At 39.0% G+C, this 22,090-nt stretch overlaps 1 protein-coding gene across 1 annotated transcript in view; it reads right to left on the bottom strand.

Moving 5' to 3' along the window:
* grin2ab (glutamate receptor, ionotropic, N-methyl D-aspartate 2A, b) overlaps positions 1-21,717 on the bottom strand; it is a 200,403-nt gene extending 178,686 nt beyond the window's left edge. Inside the window, exons 1-3 of the mRNA XM_030142138.1 lie at positions 21,557-21,717; positions 20,929-21,443; positions 19,807-20,013 (exon numbers count right to left, since the gene is read on the bottom strand). Of these exons, the coding sequence (XP_029997998.1) occupies positions 19,807-20,013; positions 20,929-20,946 (225 nt within the window). The 5' untranslated portion in view covers positions 20,947-21,443; positions 21,557-21,717. The remainder of the gene's footprint in view (positions 1-19,806; positions 20,014-20,928; positions 21,444-21,556) is intronic.
* Between the last annotated feature and the right edge of the window lie 373 nt (positions 21,718-22,090).

The following is a 22,090-nucleotide window of genomic DNA, read 5'->3' as shown; positions in this document are numbered from 1 at the left end:
TAAGAGATCATTATAGCACAGAAACACTATTGATGAAATTGACCAGCAATATTTTCTTTCCCTCAGAAAATAGATTTTATCCTGCCAATGTCAGTGCTACATTTGAGCCCACTGATGATATTATTTGATTACGGAGACTGGAACGTCTGACTGAGATTACAGGAAGAGAACTAAGGTGTGTTAAATCACATTATTCAGACAGTAAACAAGTTTTCCACACATGCAAAAGTTAGATGCGGAGTGCCTCAGGGTTCTGTACTGAGACAGATAGTTTTCATCTTATACAGATATCATTAGGAATCACTATAAGTTTCAGTTACAATGCAAATCACACCCACCTTTATGTATGAGGCCAAATCAAACAATTCACTTAAACTTCAAGCATGTAACTTGGATGACATCTAATTTTCTACCAGTACATTCAGACATTCAGATTAAACATTGGTTCCTGTATTTAGTTCTAAAAACCTCCAGCCATACAGTCTATCTGGATGGCATGGTCTTGGCCTTCAGTACTACTGTGAGGAACCTTTGGGGGGGGTTTTTGTTTGTTTGTTTTTTAACCAGGATTTATCATTTAACTCACAAATAAAATACATCTCTCTACTGCATTCCTTCACCTGCAAAATATTACCAAAATTAGGAACATCATGTCTCAAAGTGATACTGAAAACTAGTCTATGCATCTGTTATTTCTCGGTTGGACTACTTTAATTCCCACTATCAGGATGTTCAAATAACTCTCTGAAAAGCCTCCAGTTAATCCAAAATGCTGCAGCAAGAGTACTGACAGGAACTAGCAATAAAGATCACATTTCCCCCTTATTAGTTTCTGTTCATTGGCTCCCTGTGAAATCCAGAATAGAATTTAAACTCCTTCTCCTTACATTCAAAGCCGTTAATGACCAAGCCCCATTGTGTTTTAAAGATCTCATAGAACCATATTATCCCAAAAGAACACTTCACTCTCAGAGTTCGGGTTTACTTCTGGCTCCTAAATTTGTGAAAACTGAGATGGGAGGGAGAGTCTTTTTCTGTGGATTCAGCTCCTGGGTTTGAGAAGCAGACACCCTCGCCGTAAAACTTCACTTTTTGATATAGCTCACAGTTTGTGCACACTCAGAACCAATATAACAACAGGATGGTTCAGCATACCTGAGTAAGGCTCCTAAAGGTCTAGGCTGCTAGGGGACTTCCCATGATACACTGAGCTCCTCTCGACTCCTCTTTCATTCTGTGTGCATTCATATACCACCACAGCACATCAATAACATTGTCTTCTCTCTGTTATAGTTTGTTTTTTGGTCTATCCTCCCTCTTGCTCTTCCTCTCTGCTGATTTTTCTGTCCAGAGCTGTATGATGTTCACAGCCCCATAAAATTACTATCAGTTCATTGGAGATCAATAAGAGCAATATCAACAGAACCTACATCTGATAGTAAATGAAGGCTTTAATATTACATTTATCCACTGGAGTTATCAACTTTGAGGGACAACAGTAGCTCAGAAAATAAAAATCACACCTGTGTGTAAGATTAAGGACGATCTAATTGTCATTATGTTTTCTTCTGTTTATAATCACATTAAATAAGAACTGCTGTGTTTTTGTTACCTTAGAATGAGCTATCGATATCTATAAAGATATCATTAGAGTCCATCATGTTACGCTGATATAGTTCTACAGCAGTTTGAAATGGACTTTACTGCTTTATAGTAGGTGGCACCCAATATTAAGTTACATTACTGCCACCTACGATGTAGAGTTAATAAATTCTCAACTAAAAAGCCCAGAATACACAGAAGAAACACTGGTTCTCACAAGGGCTTTTTTGTGGACACCATAAATGAAGGTCTGGGGGCAGGATTCATGAGGTAAAATTCAATCATGTCACTGAATCTTTATGTGATCCAAATCTACTCCTATTTATTTATTTATTTATTATGGTAATTTTGTAGCCAAACATGTATTAAAGTCCCTGGAAAATCAACTGTCATTTTGCATACAGAAAAAAACACTGCTTTGTTTTAATGCAGTAAAAGTGATACCTTATAATATATATAAGGTACTTCATGCAAGTGATGCAAAAAAAAACATCTAAAAAAATACATACTTTTACATGGTAATTGTTAGTGGACAGAAAGCTTTGATGCATTTACATTTAAACTGCCTGAGAAAAATACCCTTTGTTGTAGAAAATATAAAAGAACATACACTATATTGTAAACTTTGTCAAAATAGTGAGATTTAGCACAAAGCTGCATGTTATTGGCAATAAGTGACACTGAAATATTTTTCTTTCTGTATTATATATTGCAATAACAAAACATATTTTTTCAGTCATTTTCACCGAAATGTTATGAAACCTTGAACTGGGAAAGAATGAATCATTGAATATTAACTGGAATGATTTTTGCATTGAATAATAATTAAACAAAATGAAAAACTATGAAAATACAATTTTTCAATGCAATCTCTCTTTTCTTTCTTTCCTCTTTAATGATCTAGTGGTTAGGATTCTGTGCTCTCACCTCTGTGGCCCGGATTCGGTTCCCAGTCAGGGAAGTTGTGATAATTATTTCCAATACCAGATACAGAAACAGGACCCCTGCATCATGAAGGATTCCAAACACATAGTTTGTCCCTTTTCCCTCCGGGTGGAGCCTGTGTAACATTGGGAGTAGGACCACCAGACTAAAAAAATAGCTGTGAGATTGTTGAACACAGATGGTGTTCTCGAGGTTCATTCTGTATATTTATATATGTCTATTGACCCTTTTTGCACATCACTGAACCTGTTTGTGCAAACGTCTTGCACATTACTATTGTCAGTACTCTGTGTGACATAAGCCCCTTTACTGCTGCAGGAACTTTACCAGAAAATGGAACATTACCTGTGGTTTTGAAAAAACCTTGGCATATTTCCACCAAAACTACCCAAGTTAAAAAAAAACTTCCCTCAACCCCAGGCTTTCCCTGAATAACGTTCTTAGTAGAGTGGTAGAACTTTTTAGATCTTATGTAATTCTTGGGGGCTGGGCTTTCTGCTGATCGGTGGAACATACAGTGTTCTTCACTTAGTGTGTATTCACACCTGGAAAGTCCTTTGGGTCCACTTATTTGATTCAGATTGAATGTTGACTTTTTTTTGTTGTTTGGGTCGGATCGCATTCTCTTTGCACTTTTTGCTAGTGGACCAAAACTTGTAAACAGAAGCACACATGTGACGAACTGCACTGCCATTGGAGGTCCTACATGCAGTTATGATTTTCAAAATATGCGTTCAATTTTTGCAGGCACAAATTTATGAAAATAATGTTAACTGTCAAGAACAGCTCATTTGGAGCTAGTTTCGTAATATGGGCATCTGACCAAATGTCAATGAGACATTCAATCTCCTCCCTGCTCCACATCTGTCCACGGCTCATGGCTGCTGCTATTAACTCTGACTACCCGTGAGGCTCAGCTACTTCAAACGACTATAGAGACTCATCAAGCACAAAAGGCGCATGGTTCCTTGGTTTGTTTTAGCTCGAGGCCAGTTATATTCACACCAGAAGTGAATGGGCCCAGAGTCCATTTGGAAGCGGACCCGCTTGTTTGATTCAAATCAGAGTTTGCATGTTTGTATTCACACCCAAATACGAGTTTGGACTTTCCGGGAAACAAACTCTGATCCATTTTAAACGGACCAAACAAAGTAGGCGTGAATAGTAGGGATGCAACAGTACTCGGGAAAACCGTGTAATGCTCAAACCAGCTGTGAATCAACCACAGTGAAATTAGATGATCATCATTAAATGTTCTGAAAATTATTTTCGACCATGAAGCTTCTTTTATTTTTTCACATCCTTGCCCACTACCCGCCCGCATTTCTTTTAATTCTACCCGACCCGGTGCAGGACTCTGACACACATACAGTACTGTGACACGCTATAACAAGGAAATGTGTACGGTAGATAACCGTGGCGTTTTTTTTACATCCCTGTGCAGAACAGGAATTTATTTATTTAAAAAGCTCCCTTTGGGCCCTATGTATGCATGTACCTGTTTTATACGACTGTATTCAAATAGCCAAGGAATAAGAAAGGGTTCTATTGTTCAGTACAGAAAGTGTTATTTTATTCAGTACAGTGATAGAATTTGCTCCTACTGTGAAATTGCGTTTTTGCTGACAAGCAAAATAAAAATATAATTTTGGGAGAAAAAAAACCTTGTTCTCTTTACGCACAAAACACGTACCAAAACTGAACCAAAACTGTGGCCCAAAAACCGAGGTAGAAGCCGAACTGTGGGATACCTATACTGTTGCACCCCTAGTGAATACACCCTAACATTTACCCACACTGTTTATGCCAGTGTGCATCTGCATACGTGTTTATTCCATTTCTACAAGCTTCACTTTGTGTTTTTATCATTAGGAAAATGGAGAAAAAGAAGAGAAACTACAAGAAGCGGACGGATGACGAGGTCCACTGTTCAAATATGTTTAAAGTCACTCTTCTGAACATATTTGACTCTCTCCTACAGCATATTCAACAATCCAGATGGATAGAACAATGACCGCAATGCACTTGGTGGAGCGAGCCAAATACCCTGTAATATGCTGTAAAGTGTATTTGCTGAATACACTCAAAAGAAATTCAGCAGGATTTGAGTTGACCAAGCCTGATTTGAATACATTTACAGGAACTTTGAGGTGCAGTGGAAACACAAAGCACACAGATTACCAGGAATTATTTTACTCAGATAAATACATTTCTGGTAATAAAAGGTGGAAAAGGGGCTATAGGTGCCTTTGATTATATTTGATGATTAGATTATGTTTAGTGCTATGTATATGATTTTTTTAACTTTCTGGTTTTATATATTATTACTTGTTGGTTTTTATTTATTGTCTGTTCTATTTTATTTAGTGTTGTTTCACTGGCCTATACTGGGAACTCAGAAACAAATTTCATTGTATTGTCATGTAAATACAGTTTAGAATGGAATTACAATGAAACCCCCTTTGTGTGTTTCCTTCCATTGCACACACATGATGTAATTATGATGCCGTGCAGCTGTAGTTTGGCAACATCCACCGAAAACAATAATACCTTCATTAAAAGAGGTTAAGAAGTATTATGATTAACACAATTGTTGTGTTTTAGGCCAAAAAACACACTGGCAGTTGGTTTTAACCAGGCTCCTGCTCCCCTTGATCATACATCTCTGAACACAAGTGCCTGGTCAACATATGCTTTTTGGTGTGTTGCTCATTGCTGTTAAAAACTGCACTTGGCAGAAGGAAACAGAGGCTTCAGATATTCCCACATCACCAGATGCCCGTCTGGCTGAGACAGCACCTGTCGCCAGTGTGGAAGGAAGCATTGTACCTAGAGTAACAAATTTTGGATGATTCGCAGATGTGTGGGGAATATTTTTGGCCTCTGTATCTCGCTGTCTGGCTGGGTTCTCAACCAGATCATGAAGGGAAAAAAGAATGCAAACTGACTAGACATAGACACTCGATAGTAAATCACCTAGGTCCAATTCATCCGGAAATACAGCATGTCGTCATGCTGGATGACAGAAAAGGTTTCCAATGACTTCCAGACTACATACTGTAAATGTACTAAATCTGCATTTTATTCTAATTGTTAAATTACAATAAACATACCATACAACTGTGGCATTGAGACTGACAAGGTCCTGAAGATTAATGCCTGAGTCACAAAACGGTAACGAACGATTTATGGACCATTTCATACGACGTTCTCAAGGCAGCCTTATAAGAATGGAGTGTTCCTAAGTTTGTAGCCAGGATTGATGATCTTGTGCAAGATTTTCTATGAACGATTTACGAAATACCCTTTGATAGGGCTTTCTAACGAATGCCTTATCCAACGCACGTTTGTGGATTATTTAAGATCAGGAGGCCATTCCAGAACCCCATGTTCCTGCGGTGGCAAGTATATCGCAAATTTATCACAAGAACACATTAAGCTCTTTTTAGGAGCCCCTTACGTTGTTCACATGAACTGACTCACAGACAGCGATTCACTCAGCGTTCTGAAGGTGGATGTAAGGTGTTGGTAATGGGCAGTAGTACGTCATTTGTTTGGCATTTGTGGCTTTCTTAGATGGGGTCATATACAAATTGTCAAGACGGAGTGAATGACTGGACTCAAATGTATGGTGTTGAAGGGACAGTGTTTTATTAACAGAAAAATAAACATGAAGAAACAACAGAAAACCTGGAGGGATATAATGCAGAGTCCACAGGGTGACGAGGATCCGAGTGATGGAGAGACTGTGCATGACAGACAGTTGGGGTTAGGCACTCTGTGACAGACTGTTAGTGTTTTTAATGTTCAGTTCCCTCTATTATTCTTGTGTACCTTTGTTTTATTCTTCTACCTTCTACTTCAAATTTCATCATTTGATGTCTTATTATGACTCCTAATTTTTATTATATTTAACAGTGCAGGTCAGTGTTTGCCCGCATATTCTCTACAGGAGTGTGTAATTCAGCTCCATGGACAGCGCATGATCCCAAACACATGACGTACCCCACCTTCGTTCATAGGTAACTGGGATAGGCTCCAGCACTCCCACAATCCTCTTGAGGACAAAGCGGTTCAGAAGATGGTTGGATGGAATTTGCTAAATAGTGTTGAAAGATTTTTTCAACCTTCAAAATTACCTGTTCTTTAATTATGTGGACATTTACTGGCATGTAGATCACTTACAAATCCATTGTGTTCATTTATTAAGCAGATTCATGCGTGAATCTTGATAAGCAGTGAATAAATGATGTGGGTGCAGTTTCTTAAAATTCTGTTTTGTGTCCAGTTCTTGAGCTAAAGTCATTGATGTGAGACTTCTTTAAAAGTTTGAATTATTTACTGAAGAAAATGATTCAAATTACAAGAATAACATTACAAAAAATACAGAATCTTTTATCCATTACAGGAGATCAATGAGGGCCAGGTAGCAACGGTCGAAGACTGTTGTGCTCTGACCCCCTATTGGCTGATGCAGTTTACTGTTTTAAAAGAATAATGCAATACAGATGTCCATAATTGAGCAATATCAAACATTAACACTAAAAATTAGGTACCAATTATTTCTTTCAAACATTCAAATTGAGCATTGCACTTTACAAAATTAAATTATTTTCCACTTATTTGCATTATGGCTCTAACAAGCAATATATTTGGGGAAAAAAGGAGTGCGTGTAAAAGTCTGTTTAACTACCACTGTAATTTCAATAAATCAGGTGTAAAGTAAATCCTATTACTGCTTTGCTGCTTTCAATATATATCATTGGTTAATTTTTGGTTAATAATCCTGTTAACGTAGGATCCTGAAAGCATCTCACAAGCAGATAAATAGCACAAGAAAAAAAATAAAATAAAAATCAGCAGCCAAATCAATAAAAGCACAGTCAGTGCTCCAGGAAGTCTCCTAGGTGTTATGTTTGTACAAATTGGAAACAAGAGACAGACCTTTGACTGAGGCAGAAACACAGCAGTTACAGCAGTGTAAGTGAGAACAGATAAAAGCAGGGGTGAGTTGCACAAAATCAATAATGGATGCCTTAATTTTCAAAATATTTCTTGTTGTGTAAGAAGCTACTGTAGCTTATAAAACTCTCTATAGACGTGGCAATAATATACACTTTCTTCACTGAAGGAGAATGAGATACTAGATACTGGTAAAAGAAAAACAGATTCAATGTATTTGATGTAGTAAGAGTGGAAAAAAGTACAAGCTCTAAAATGTACTCAAGTATAAAAGTAAAAAAGAATCTTCTTGGAAAAACTACCAGCTGTTTCTATGCAAACCCAAGTCAACATTTCATTATATTATGTAGCCTGGCAAAAGAACAAACTTAGGAAGTAGTTCAGATCCTTCTGTTGCTCCTGCATGGATCCTGTAGCCAATAATATGTTTCACCTGAAGCAAGTTCTTTAACCCTTTAACTGATGCAGTTCTTAAACAACCAGTAGAGCGTAATGATTGGAATGTGGCAATGGAAAAGGTGGAATGGAAAAAGGTCATGTGGTCTGATGACTCCAGATTGACCCAGTTCCAGGGCAATAAAGTGGCAGATGAAGTGATTACCCATCATGCTTCGTGTCGTACAAGGCTGTGATGGCAGTGTTATGATCTGGGGTGGCTTCAGCTGGTCAGGTCTAGACTCAGCAACATTATGTGTCCAAAAAAATGAGACAAATGTTGGATTTGACAGACGACACAGTACACATCCAGCAACAATGAAAATGGGAGTGAATACATTATTAAAGGACAATTCCTGAGAAAACTTTAGGCTACGGAGGTAGAGTGGGTCATATAATAACCAGAGGGTTAGCAGTTTGAATCCCAGTCCGTCCCAATCATGTAACCTGATAACTTATATCCTTAGGCAAGACACTTCACCCACATTGCCTCCAGGATCACTCACACTGGTGTATGAATGTGAATGAATGCTTGGTGATGGTCAGAGAGGCCGATGGTCTGGATTGGCAGCCATGTTTTCGTTTCCCCAGGGCAGCTGTGGCTACTAGTGTAGTTTACCACTACCATCTATGCAACTGTGACATGAAAGAATAACAAATAATAACAAATCCAGCCCAACATTATTATTTATGAAAATATATGTTCTAAATGCAACAAGGGGGTTGGTAGCAAACACTGGAAAGAATTTGATTGGAAACAAGGTTCTTCAGAACACTATTTAATACTTTTATCTCCAAAATCACTCTTGGTAACAAATACTGGAGGAACTATCGTACAGGGGGCAAGCACACCTATACATTTTGGGACCGTCCGAAAATCTCACAGTAGGCCTTTCCATGGACCTGGTGTTATATTTGTTAGATGTGTTTCTCCACACCTGATACCTAAGGAATAATGTTATATATTGCATATTTTGCTGATGTTTGCAAGAAAATTGATCACTATGCTCAATGGTTGCATAAAGTAAAGTATACTGCCCTATTTCTACTAAAAGTACCTAATTTTTTTGAGATTGACACAAGTATCTTGGTTAGGACTCTTGTATCCATAGCTGGAAATTATTCATTCATTTATTCATTTTCCAAACAACTTAATCCTCTGGGGGGTTGTGGGTGTGCTGAATCCTATCACAGCTGCGACAGGGTGAAGGTGGGTACACCCTGGACACGTCTACCTCTATACGGTGTAAGTTGTACATGACGAGTGACATCCAATCTCAAGATGATTTTCTTTCTTGTATCATGTTAATTGCCTGTTACTGAATGAAGGCAATAAAGTTTAAAAATTTAAAAATAAATGTTTTGGCATTGCATAAGCTTTCTGAAACAAAGCCAAAGCAAGTGCATGTCATAATCAAAGCGAAAGGTGGTCCAATGAAATATCAGAGTGTGTGACTTTTTGGCCTGTTTACAGAAGGTGAAGATTCTTTATTTAATTGCACTGAGTACAGTTGTATTGTATAGCCCAATATCACATCAGAGATATACCTTAAAGGATTTGCTTTAAAGACCAAAGTTTAGCCCATCAACGCATTGTATCTTAAACTCCATTTATATTTTGCAGCATCCTCATCCTATCGGCAGTGTGACTGTGATAGTGACTGACAGGCTGACAGCAGGCTGTGACACTGACATAAAAGAGCCACCGCTGATGGTGTACTGCACCAAATGTGGCCACAGTGTCTGCATGTTTGGACACAAGAACTGCCTGACATCTTGACTTGCTGAATAGCTAATGAACAACAGGGAGAAAGATGTGTTTTTTTCCCTAATTTTTTTTACAAACTTCAATATTTTGTTATATGTCACCCAGTTTGGAGTCACCAGTCCTGTAGTAATTTAGAACATTCTTCGATTCTTCGATTTTGTCCACGTGCTTTTTTTGGGTCCAATTGGCAATCAATTACTTCTGTCAGACAACCATGAAAATGTGTTGAGGCTACTTCTGTCATTTTCAGGTGATTCTACACTAATGAAAACAAAACTATGAATATTACAATTAATTTCTGCAAGATCCACTTGAATCCTGTCTTACACAGTGGACTACAGTGATGTAATACCAAACCTTGTGGTTGTCAGATCAAGATGTGGCCAAAATGACACTAGTTTACATTGTGAGTTTGGTTGCTGCCAGCCCAGCAGTCAAACATTAAAAACAGACCACCTCTGAGCATTCTTTGATACAGCTATAAAGATTCCTCCATAAAAAATCATGACATATATATGATCAAATGTATTAAACCAAAGACACATGTGGACATCATAATCAGATAGAAGGTGGTGGTTAACGAATATTCACTGCACTTACAATGTCCTGCCAAAAGAATTAGTTTTATTTTTGTAATGTTTACATTACAATGATGGTGGTATTGAAAAGATAAATCTATAATCTGATTTCTGAATAAAGGGGGTTCAGAATTACCTGATTGCTTGTTTAATTGACAAAAAGTAGCCCTGTAGTAAAATAAGTAAAAGTGCAACACACTGAGCTTCAGTGAGCTGTACTGACAGATGAATCTAAATTGTGAAACCAGTCAAGACTCATTCCTGTACTGTGAAGGTGATACCCAAATCATCCATGTAAATTACAAACTACAAGCAGGAAAACTGCTGCCAAAGTATAATTCAAAGAATAAACTTGTGTTAAAATTAGTTTTTGGTTGCTGCTTCTGCACTACTAGCTCTGCAGTCACAGACTGTGCTCAGTAACAAAACATGTTTTGGCTGATAGCTAACTCCTGAAATGCTTTTCTCCAAACCACACACAGTAATTCTTCTTTTTATATTCATTTTCTTTTTTTCTGAAGAAATCCTTCTATGCTGATAGTGTTTATGCAACACCTGCAAAAATAATATGATTTACTACAAAAATTAATTCCCGTCTATTTGAATTTGAGGAACTTCTATTGTCATGAAAAATATAATGTGAAGAACATAATGAAGCCACTTTTTCTTGTTCTGAAGATCTGTGATGAAATTCCTTACGGACTTAACATCATTGGCACAGTTAGCACAGAGCACACACTGCCAGACTTTCTTTTCCGTAATCTTGCTGCTGGCTTACCAAGAGAATTACAATATTCATTCTTTCTACACCCTCTTTTGCCAATAAAATAATGGTGCTACAGCAGAAAATGATTGTGCAACTGTTTCAAGAGAGCCCTACTGTGTGCGTTATCTCTTATAGTAAATTATGTCTGATTCTTTCAAACAATGCATTAATCATCTCCGTAACACATTGAGAAAATTGTGATATAACTTATGTAAAACATGACATTATCAGAGTAGTGCCAAGCATCGTTTCACGCTCAGTGACGTGGTCATGATGAGACAGTGATGGAATAATTCTGATAAATTAACGCGACTGATCTGGTCCCAGAAACTAAATCAAAATGGATTTAAAAAGCTAAACATGTCTTAACTAGGACAGTGTTATATCAGTCTAAACCAAAACCTGGTGTCTGTAAGAGCATAAAATTGGAATATGGGGTTTGGGTGTTAAGTTGGTCACAATGACAGGGCCAGACTGGTGGCACTCAGGCCCCCCTAAGCCTCTTTTTGAACTTAGAAAAGCCCTTGGACTGACAACGTGTAAAAGGCATCATTTAAGGTAACAACTAAGCCTCCTACAAAGCTGTAAATTATTCTGCTCTCAAAGCCACATGTTGTGCTTAATTCTAATCAAGCTAATACTAAAGCAGGCTATTCAAGTAGAAACAGTGGGGGGTTCCAATCCAAACTCAAACATCCACTATCTTGAAAGCCCTGAGCTTTCAACTAAGGGATCGGCTATGTGCTGACATCAAAGATTTTTTTTTACAGAATGACCACTAAGTAGTAGTACTGCGTTACATTCATTTAAAAATGACAAAGAGGTTTTAAAGCTGGCTCTATCCGTATAGTACTTTCTATATTAATAATGGAACATATTAATAAAACATTCTGTTTTCCATAGCGATGAACCTGCATTAAATTACTATCCAACTCTAAAGTTTCCTCCAGCTCTAGAGCTTTTTAATGCAGTTTCAGATTCAGTTTTCCCCAAATTTACTCATTAGCTCCAGCCTCTCTGCTTTTAACAACCTCATTTTCAGTCACGACAGGCGGCCATAAAGGAAATGACTGTAACATTTTATATCTTCTTAGACATTGCACATTTTCCCTTAAAATAGTTTACGATTCCTTCTGTGAAAATATTACTGATCCATTTTGATTATAAATATAAGCAGGGCTGGGTAATCTGACGATTAAAGCTGCAATAAGCAGAAATTAGATAGAAAAAGTCAGAATTTGTGAATATACAGCCTCCTCCAGCAGTTTTCCCTTTTCTGTCCTAAGCATAGACTGAATGCAAATTTGGAAAACATAGCTTTTTAGTGTTACTGTAGAAAACTGAAACCATACTTTCACAGTTGCAAGAGCAGTTGCATTGCTGTGAAGAGACACCTCTTCACAGTAATTGGTCATTATAGCTGTCAGTCAGCTGTTTCGACATACCTCCACTCAAAAGATCGGCCACAGGATAGATTTTCTAAAGCCTGAAAGCAAAGCCAAGAGGAGGTTCAGCAGCCAAGTTTCCTCTCAGCCCTCTTGAATTACAACACACTAAGATCCACAAAGAATGGATTGCACCTGCTAATTGTGCCAGCAGCTGACCAGCGGTTGCTCCCACAATCTGCTCCGTTTCATAAAGATTTTATGGAGATGATATGTTGGTGCAAACACATCCATAAAGTTTTGCCTTTCTTTCGGATGGAGTTTCTAGTATTTCAGGTTTATCTTTGCCACAGGAAAATAGCAAAAATCCTCATATGGTGCATATTTAATGAAGAGAGACATGCATGAACCAAAGCTCCTCACAATCAAACCAACTTTCACACTTCTGCAGTATATCACATCTACAACTCAATCTACTAGAATATCCATCAAAATAGGCTCTAATTAATGGCATTCAGGCCAGTCTGAAATGTTTGATCAATGCCTGACCATTAAAATGACATTATGTGTTACTGAATGTATCTGAGATTTCACAGAAACATTCATATTGATGTTCTGTCTGGTGTCAGAGTCTCCAAACTCCAAAAGGGACTGTGCACATTTACACATGATGCAGCAGCTGTAACTTCATTAACAGCAAATCAGTGAGGATCTGATGGTCATTAATGTTGTTTGTTCTGCAACTGTTACACTCAAGGATTGCAGGACAAGGAGAATATATGAACATTTAGTAAAGCAGTCTGACAATAAATGCTCTTTGAATGTGAGTGCACAAGAAGCGGATACATACTGCCTTCATCCCTACAGTATCTGAGTGACGATTTCACACCTGATATGAATAAAAACATATTCAATACAAGTGGTGCCAGGTGCAACAAACCCCACCCCTTGCACATATTGTAGCTTATTTTGGCATCGATTGAGCTGATATCATCATGTCTATGTGTGTGCTGATGTTAGCATACCAATTGCCTTTATATATATGCCTAGTTTGAAGTAAATTGAAACAAAATTGATGTTTTTATAGACATTTGAAATTTTGCACATTATAAGTAAATGGGAGAAGAAAAAAGGTTTTGAAAAATTCATAAAAAATGAGAACTTTAACCTACCTCTCCCATAATGTAACCACATCTATTTTGAGTCACGGGTAATCTTTAAACCCAATTTGGTATGAATTCAACCAACAGTTTTGCTGCTAGGGTGTTAACAAACAAAGAAACAAATAAAGAAACAAACAAACCGAACCCAAAACAATACCCCTTACCTCCCCTTCGGGGAGTGGGGTAATAGCTCAAACCTCAAAAAGATTTGAAGAAACCTAAAGATATCAGGAAAGGCAGTGAGTGAGAGGTGAATTTGCATGCAGTTAACACCTGCTTTCATCAGGAAGTATTTGCAACTGTGTATTGCAATTTGTGTTGGACTTGAATGAATAACAATGTTTTTGCAACCAGACTTATTTGCATAGAAAGAGGCCATTTCTGCAACGAATGCATAAAGATTCCCTAATTTACAAACATGCAATCAACTTCTGAATGGATGTGAATTACATTGTCGCTTTCAGCTTGGCAGTGCAGTTGGCAGTGAATTCCACCGTTTGTGCTTTGTGCATTGCGATATTATTGTATCTTTTGCTGGTTTTGCACCCACAAAAGCTGCATAATCCTATTGCGGATCTGGTCCTGAGGGCTGGTGTCTTGTTTTTGCCCAGTGATGCCAAAAATACTGCCTACTTATTTTGTCACATGATCTGCTTTTAAGAGGAATTGTACAAATTGCATCAATAAAAAAAATATTGTTAACTTTCCTACCATACCTTAAAGCAGCATATGACTTTCATCATTAGTTTTTCTTTAAATTTGTAAAACCTGAGTGATTGTCTCCTTATCACAAATCCTAAGTCTTTCCATGCTAACCCACCTGAATCACTTACCTCACAGTGAATAACTTCGAAGTGTACTCCATCACAAGCCGTTTGTTTGTTTACATACCAAACCAAAAGCAAACCATCCCTCAGGCCTTTTCGGAATTCCACATGACCGCAGAATGGCCGCAGCCGCAACAAACACGGAAACGGTTTCATGGATTCTTGCTGGTGCATGGAATTCCGAAAAGGTCAGAGTGACGGTTTGGTTTGGGTTTGGTATGTAAACAAACAGATGGCTTACGATGGAGTACACTTCGAAGTTGTTCACCGTGAGGTAAGTGATTTAGATGTGTTAGCAAGTAAAGACTAATGGATTAGTGATAAGGAGGCTATCACTAGGGTTTTACAAACTTAAAGAAAAATTAGTGATGAAAGTCATAAGCTGCTTTAAGGGGTTTGAGAACCTGTGTAGTTATTGTATTTTACAGACAGTGTTGGATCACAGTGTGCTTAACAGCATTCTTCTATATTTAAACCTGTTTATAATGAGTCTCCAAGTGTTTAGCCAGTCCACTTAAACATGCAGGAGTTTGTATAATGTGTTTTTATGTCACTAATGAAATAAAGTCAAGATGATAAAAACAAGTTTAGACTGTGTTTATCTGTGAATGATTGCAGACATCTAACTGGTTCTTGACTGTGCACAGATGCTTTATCAAATCAACATTAGTTATAGTTTACACTGTTAAGTGTATTTTCAGTTCAGTATGAAACAAACTAGACTAAAGAGGGTTGTAACAGTCCAGGTAATTAAATGGAGACACTCATTTGACTTATCTCATAAACACAGATATTAATTACTATTTTAATATCCAAATAATCATTTATAGTAGAAATAGTAGAAATAGAATAATAGGTTTTTTTCAATGACTGATATAACAGTAGTTTGGTGGAGGAAAAAGGCATATGCCAATTAATCAGCCAAGATGATCCCACTGCAATATCAAAAATATTTTGATACTGAAAATTATGTTTGTCCAAAATTGGTCACATTCACCATATTCATCTGAACACTGACTCAAGGTAATAAATACAATACATCTGAATCACTGAACATCACGCTCAATGCAATTAATTAGTCAAGGTGGGACTGAACATTAAATTAACTGCATGAACAATCTTTGTTAGAGCCACATATTATTTTCCCTCAAAGTCATTAGAATACAAACTTTAACTGTCAGTCCAAACGTCAGCTGATACTGAAACTGATGTAGTAGTAGTCTGGGTAATTAATTGTTTTCATCAGTTTCTTTTACAAACAGCGCTATCTTTTAATGCAATATTATGTATTAAATTGTGCAAACAGATGAATGGTCTGCTGTTTGTAATTATGTAAATGCTGTGCTCATTATGTTTTGAAGTAAAATCACAGTCCAAATTGTAGATTGTGAGTGCAAATTAAGACTCATAATATAAAATTTTGCCTATAACCTTTTGGTTCTACTTAGTATCTCTTTAACCTTTATCTTACTTTTTTATAACTTGGTCAAAATGAGGTATGAATGCATCAAAAATGACACAAAATAAACCATTATGAAATGTTAGGTGACAGGCCATTATAGAAATAAAGGTCTGAACACCATTTTATCACAGTCCAGCTGGCTCATCCATCTGTAACATACAGGCATTTGGGGACGAAAGAGTTTTGTTTTTGACAGATTTGCTGGTTAAAATAGCAACAAGAAAGACTGACTTTAATTCATATTCAGGATGTATATGTGGTACTTTCTTGGTTACAGTTCTATTATGCTCTTCCTGTCTTCTAAATCCACCCCGAAACCACCTTTCAAGTGGGATCAAGATTATGCTTACGATTTTCGGCATCAGAACTATCTGCCTCCGAGTCGTGAAAAACACAGATACACACAAGTTTTAAGATTGATTAGATGTGGGATTTGATTTCCAAATCCAAATCCTAGCCTAGGCAACGAGAAGTTTAGATTTCTCCGGATTAAAAAAAAAAATGGAGCAGATGAAAACACTGAGAGGAAATATTACAAAAGTACACTGATGCAATAAACTCTACAGCGCCTGAAGAGAGTAAATTACTAACAAGTTGTGATAGTGTTGGCGGCAAAGTGCAAACATCAAGATCATAAGGGACCACCACTCAGTAATTATCAAGGTAATTATCAGGGGGAGAAATTATTTGTTTTATCTTCTGGGGAGTTTTAGCTTAATCCCATGGTTTCTCATTTATCAAAATACATACATGATACTTTTGTTCCTAAGCATCAAATGGTACAGTATATCTTGCAAATGTTACGCTAAAAATATCAGTTCAAAAACCTGAATTAGTCAAACCCTACTTAATATCACTATGGCTCACTAAGTCAGTAAATGAGACCACCAACTGCGTTTTGATTAAATGATTGAACAGTGCACGTTCGTAAGAGGCTTTTGGGTTATTAACTTGTGTGTGAGGCTGCACTATCTCACATCAATATACAGAAGATCAGCAGGGGTCAAATGACTCATTATCATATGTCACTCAGTCCTTTTCACTGTTAATTGCAAAGAACGGGAAAATGAAAGCACTCATTTTGAGTTTCTCAGGCCCCAACGTTTGACCTATGATTGTACAAAAACAGCAAGAGGGCATCAGTATCTATTTCCTGCTAATAGTGGGGGCAAAAATAAAATAAAATACATAGTTCGCTATGCTGGACATTAGGAGTCAAATGTACACAAATCATGGTGTTGGATGTTCTCAGGACAAACTGATCTGACACAGCGGCTGTACCGCGCTGTAGCAGGTTTAATTGACTTTGAAGAAAGCACTCACTCAGCAGCTGACAGCTAAAGGCCATGCCAGAGGCTCGATGGCTGCACGTGGTTTGGCTGTTAATGTTCTATGGCAGAACCATATAGCAGAAAAGAAAAACTTATTTTATTTAAAACACTGGCATGTAGCGTCTCAACTGCTATATGGATTGTAAGCTGCTACCAAAAATACTGCGAACGATAAGGGGATTATTTGCTGTAGCTCTTATCTCAGAATATGTCAATACCTCCTTCAGGACAAATACAGCAACAATCCGGGGCTGAAGGTGCATATTCCACCCACGGGTTCTTTGGCTTTTCTCTTTTTTAAGCATCTTTATAATTATTCTTCATAAGCTCTAGGTTTATATTCGTGGAAACAGGAGGAGAAAGAGATATAAAGATTTTTAGAAAACCAAATACTGGTTTTATCCTCCCATATTTATCTGGGATTGAAATACCTCTAGAAAGGTACGCAAAAATAACCCAAAATACATGATAGTTTAACTTCTTATGGCTTATGGGTAATGAATGCATTTCAGTGTGGGCTATTTACTGATGAGCTGTCACAATAAACACACAATAATAAACCCCATACTTCTGGATCACACTGTAAAACTTAACATCCAGTAGCAGTGGAGGAAAAAGAAAGATATAAGGATTTTACAGAAGACATATAAAGGCAAAACTAATTTCACCGTGGATAATAAAATAAAACTAAGAGAATTAAAAGCAAAAAAATGACACAATTAAAACCCAATAGTGTTTTTATCTTCCTGTACTAATTTGAGACCAAAATACCTTTACAAAGGTACAAAACAACATAGCATAACCTAAAATATGCCACAGCACTTAGTTTAACTTCTCTGGGCATATGTGTTTTCATACATTTTAATGTGAGCAATTTAGTGTTAAGCTGTCACAATAAGCCTGTGACAATAATTGCCATATTTTTGGATCACTGGTCTAAAGCTAAAGGTTCAGCAGAGGTAAAAAAAAAAAAAAAAAAAAAAAAATCTCTATGCATCTTTCATGATAAGGAGAAAAATCTTCTGCATGATTGCTCTTTGAACCTTTCCCCACTTGCAGGCATATGTAGATTTAGGGCTAATTTGGGCTCCAGCTCTAAAAATGTCTCACACACTATTAAAAACCAAAACACTGAAACCAGGATGACACAGGGTTTCCTTGCTCACCTTGTGCAGCATTTTGCAGCATGAAGCAAGAAATTCTGAATACCCTATTTGTAAAAATGTATTTAGCAGAACCTAAAGGAGAGAAATATTAGCTATTTGTTGACTCACCATCACAGATATTAGACCTTAATGCCCATGAGAATATTACAAGTCCAGCCTTTTAAAAAAATCTCAAGAGTGTCTTCATCCAACACAATAACAACATAATAACATATCTCGGGCATCAGATCAAATGTGAAAGATTAAAAAATTGACATTTTGGTTCAATTAGAGTTCTGAAACACTGTACCTGGTTTGCCAACAATAAAGGCAATTCAGTGAACAACTCAGTGAGATGTATCTTAACACATCATTTCAACACTATGTCATGCCGGAGCTGAAATTGACTCAGAATATGGCAACATCGCATCAGTGAGAATCTGTCATTTTTTTATGTTTCTGCTGTTTTTTCAGTAGTTGGTTAATATCAGACTATGAGATTTGAATATAAAAGGCCCGACTGAGCAGGAAATGCTCTCTCTAGAGTGATAACAACAGAGGAAAAGTGAAAAGTAGGCCTACTATAAAATAGTTTTTTTAAGCTGTTATGACATCACTCCACCCCCAAAATTCACTGCAGCTTAGCACAAGATATTTCTATTAATGAAGACAGCAACAGCTCCCGACATTCACTGCTCCCCACTCTATTGCATATATGCCCTACAGAGTTGATCTCCTTTTGTGTCATCCCACTATTGAAGAAAATAGGCTAGTGCTGAGCGCAGAGTTAGTTCCTCTCCCCAGTGCTGTAGCACAGTAGGCCATGGTATGGTGTGAATGATAATTAGCACTAATTGATCATGATAAACACACACGATATTCAGCATCAAAAATGCATTAGATTCGCTTGCCACCAAGACTGATAAGTCTGGTGAGGAATTACACTATTATCTATACATAGTGTCATGTCAGAGTCCTCTACTTACATGTCAGTGTTGTACATTTAACCCCAGTGTAACATCTGTTTGTGGGAGTGTGTGTGATGGCTTCCATGTCCCTGAGAGGAGAAGAAGACACTTCGTGTGTCAGACTTGGCACGGGAAGCGGGAGGAAAACGGAAGAAAACGTGTTCCTACAACGTGGCTGCATTCAAAGCCTGAAAACTGTAATTTGAGATATGAATTCATTACATGGCCTCTCATCACAAATCGAGGATAATGTGATGCAACAGCGCCGCTTAGCGTCGCACAGCGCTCCGCCTGCCGGAGGTGCGTTCAGCGTGTGTGTGTGTGTGTGTGTGTGTGTGTGTGTGTGTGTGTGTGTGTGTGTGTGTGTGTGTGTGTGTGTGTGTGTGAGAGAGAGAGAGAGAGAGAGTGTGTGTGTGTTTTCCGTCTGTCTGTCTGTGTTGATCTAGGATTTACCAGCTGCAGTCCTTACCTTCGGTGTCACAACGCGTGGCTGCTGCAGGTTTGCGGTCGCGGAGGTTTTACGCCTTCTTCTTCGGAGTCCGTGCACTGAATGTTGAGTTTTACTGCCGTGGATCGAGGGCCCGTGCAGGCATCCACCGTGACCTGTCCGTTTACTGACATTTTGGTTCCTTCTCACAGCGTCAGTGAAACCAGAGTAAAAGTGTTCAAACTTGATCTGGAAAACAAGAAAACAGTATTTGATGTCGTTTGTGCCTTTTGCGATGCAAGCCGAAGACTTGTTGAATTTCTATGAAATAAAAGGATGCGCGCACAGAGGCCGGTTCCTACAGCCCTACATGACAGCCTGAACATTATCACCCGATGTCATTAATAAATTACTCATGACTCATTAGCACCCTAACAGTTTGGATTGCTTCACATAGCCTACCAGCTGATTAAAAGTGTCTACGAATGTGTGCGCGCGTTTGTGCGTGCGTTCTGTTATGTGTGCGCCAGAGCACAAGAGCGCGTTTGTGTGCGTCTTTTTTTTTTTTTTTTTTTTTTTGGTGACGCTTATTGGATGGGAAGCTTGTGTGACGAAAACACAAGTTGGATTCAAAGGCAGAATGGTGTAGGCTACTGTAAAAATGACAAATTAGTTCAGTCAGTGTGTGTGTGTGTGTGTGTGTGTGTGTGTGTGTGTGTGTGTGTGTGTGTGTGCGTGTGTGTGTGTGTGTGTGAGAGAGAGAGAGAGAGAGAGAGAGAGAGAGAGAGAGAGAGAGAGAGAGAGAGAGAGGTGGAAAAAAAGAGAGAGGGAGCGTTAAAAACAGCCTGTGGCTCCTCAGCGAATATTCCCCTCACGCTCCCCTCTCCGGTGCCGGGCTCGGCTATGTAGGGCATGCAGCAGGTTGTGTGTCGGGGACTCGGACGAACGGAGGAGCGGAGAGGAGCACAAACCAGCCACCCCGCCTTTGCTCCACTTTTAGAGGAGAGTGAGTGCGCGGCAGATATTAAACTGAACCCCGAAAATTCCCACACAATTCGCGCGTCATCCTCGGAGGAGAGTTACTTCTAAGCCAAACCAGACACACACACACATACAAACACACACACACACACACACACACACACACTAATTAAACAAACTCACCCCATTCCCGTAACACATCTCTCCAGGCGGTCAGGTGGAGATGACATTGCAGCCTGTTACTCCATTCGGGTGCCCTCAGCAGGAGTGGGAATCACATACGAGTCTCCTCCGTCAGATTAATCCATCAAATTTTCCTCCATCCAATCCCCCCACCCCCCCCAAAAAAAACACACCACCACACGGATAAATCCACCTGTCTGCCTCTGAAGACCTCCCCTCCGCCACCGCCACCTCTCTCCTGGTGAATAGGTAGTATTCCTCTCGGTTAAGATGTCAAACACGGTCCCACTTCAACGGCGGAGTCGGACTGGTGAGAGGGAGCGGGGGGACAGCAGTTGACGTGCGGGGATCAGTTTAGACTTTAGAATCCAAAATAAGCGTTGGTTTGGAATCTCCAGCGGCAGCCCCGCGCGTTCCGCAGTGAGGGCTCGTGGACAGGTCCGCGCGCCTCCTCCTCCTCCTCCTCCTCCTCTCCTGTCCTCCTCCTTCTCGCGCCGCTCGCGGATTCTTGGAGACTGGAGGGGGGATTCCGTCACAAATAACATCAAAAACACACACACACATACGCGCACATATAGCCACACGCATACGCACACACTCCCGCTCTCTCCCTGTTTTTTCCGCTCACCCTCTTCCTTCCTTCTGCGTTTCCCCTCTTGCGCGCTCTCCGACACGGATACGCACTCCAAAAACCGACCGAAAACAATTCGGAAACAAGTTGAAACGGGTCGAGTTATATTTGTAGATGTTTCTACGCCGCACGACAGAGTTGGCGCTCCAGTAGCCGACGGAGCGCCCTGGCACAGAGAAATAAGGAAATCTTCTCCGGCAGTGTCTTTACCCCGCAGCCCGCCCGCCCACGCTTCGCTGGCTGAAGGTAGTTACACATCAGCCTAGTTAATTAAACATATGGGCACTGGGCCTGAATGAGTGAAAGATGGTGTAGTGGAGGGGGTGGGGGGTGTGTGGAGGGGGGGCGCAGACTGGGGTGACTTCATCTTCCCATTATAAAATATCAAAAAGGTGGCGTCTCAAGACAGCGCGCGTTAGGCACATTTCGCAATGTTTAGACCCCCCACACACACACAAAAAAAGCGACTCCAACTTCACAGCTCGTTTCAACTGATATGTCTCTTTCCTTGTCTGCGTCTCTCAGGCTTGT

The sequence above is a fragment of the Sphaeramia orbicularis genome, chromosome 1, assembly GCF_902148855.1.
Source record: "Sphaeramia orbicularis chromosome 1, fSphaOr1.1, whole genome shotgun sequence".
Taxonomy (NCBI): Eukaryota; Metazoa; Chordata; class Actinopteri; order Kurtiformes; family Apogonidae; genus Sphaeramia; species Sphaeramia orbicularis.
This window is presented reverse-complemented; position numbering and strand designations above follow the sequence as displayed.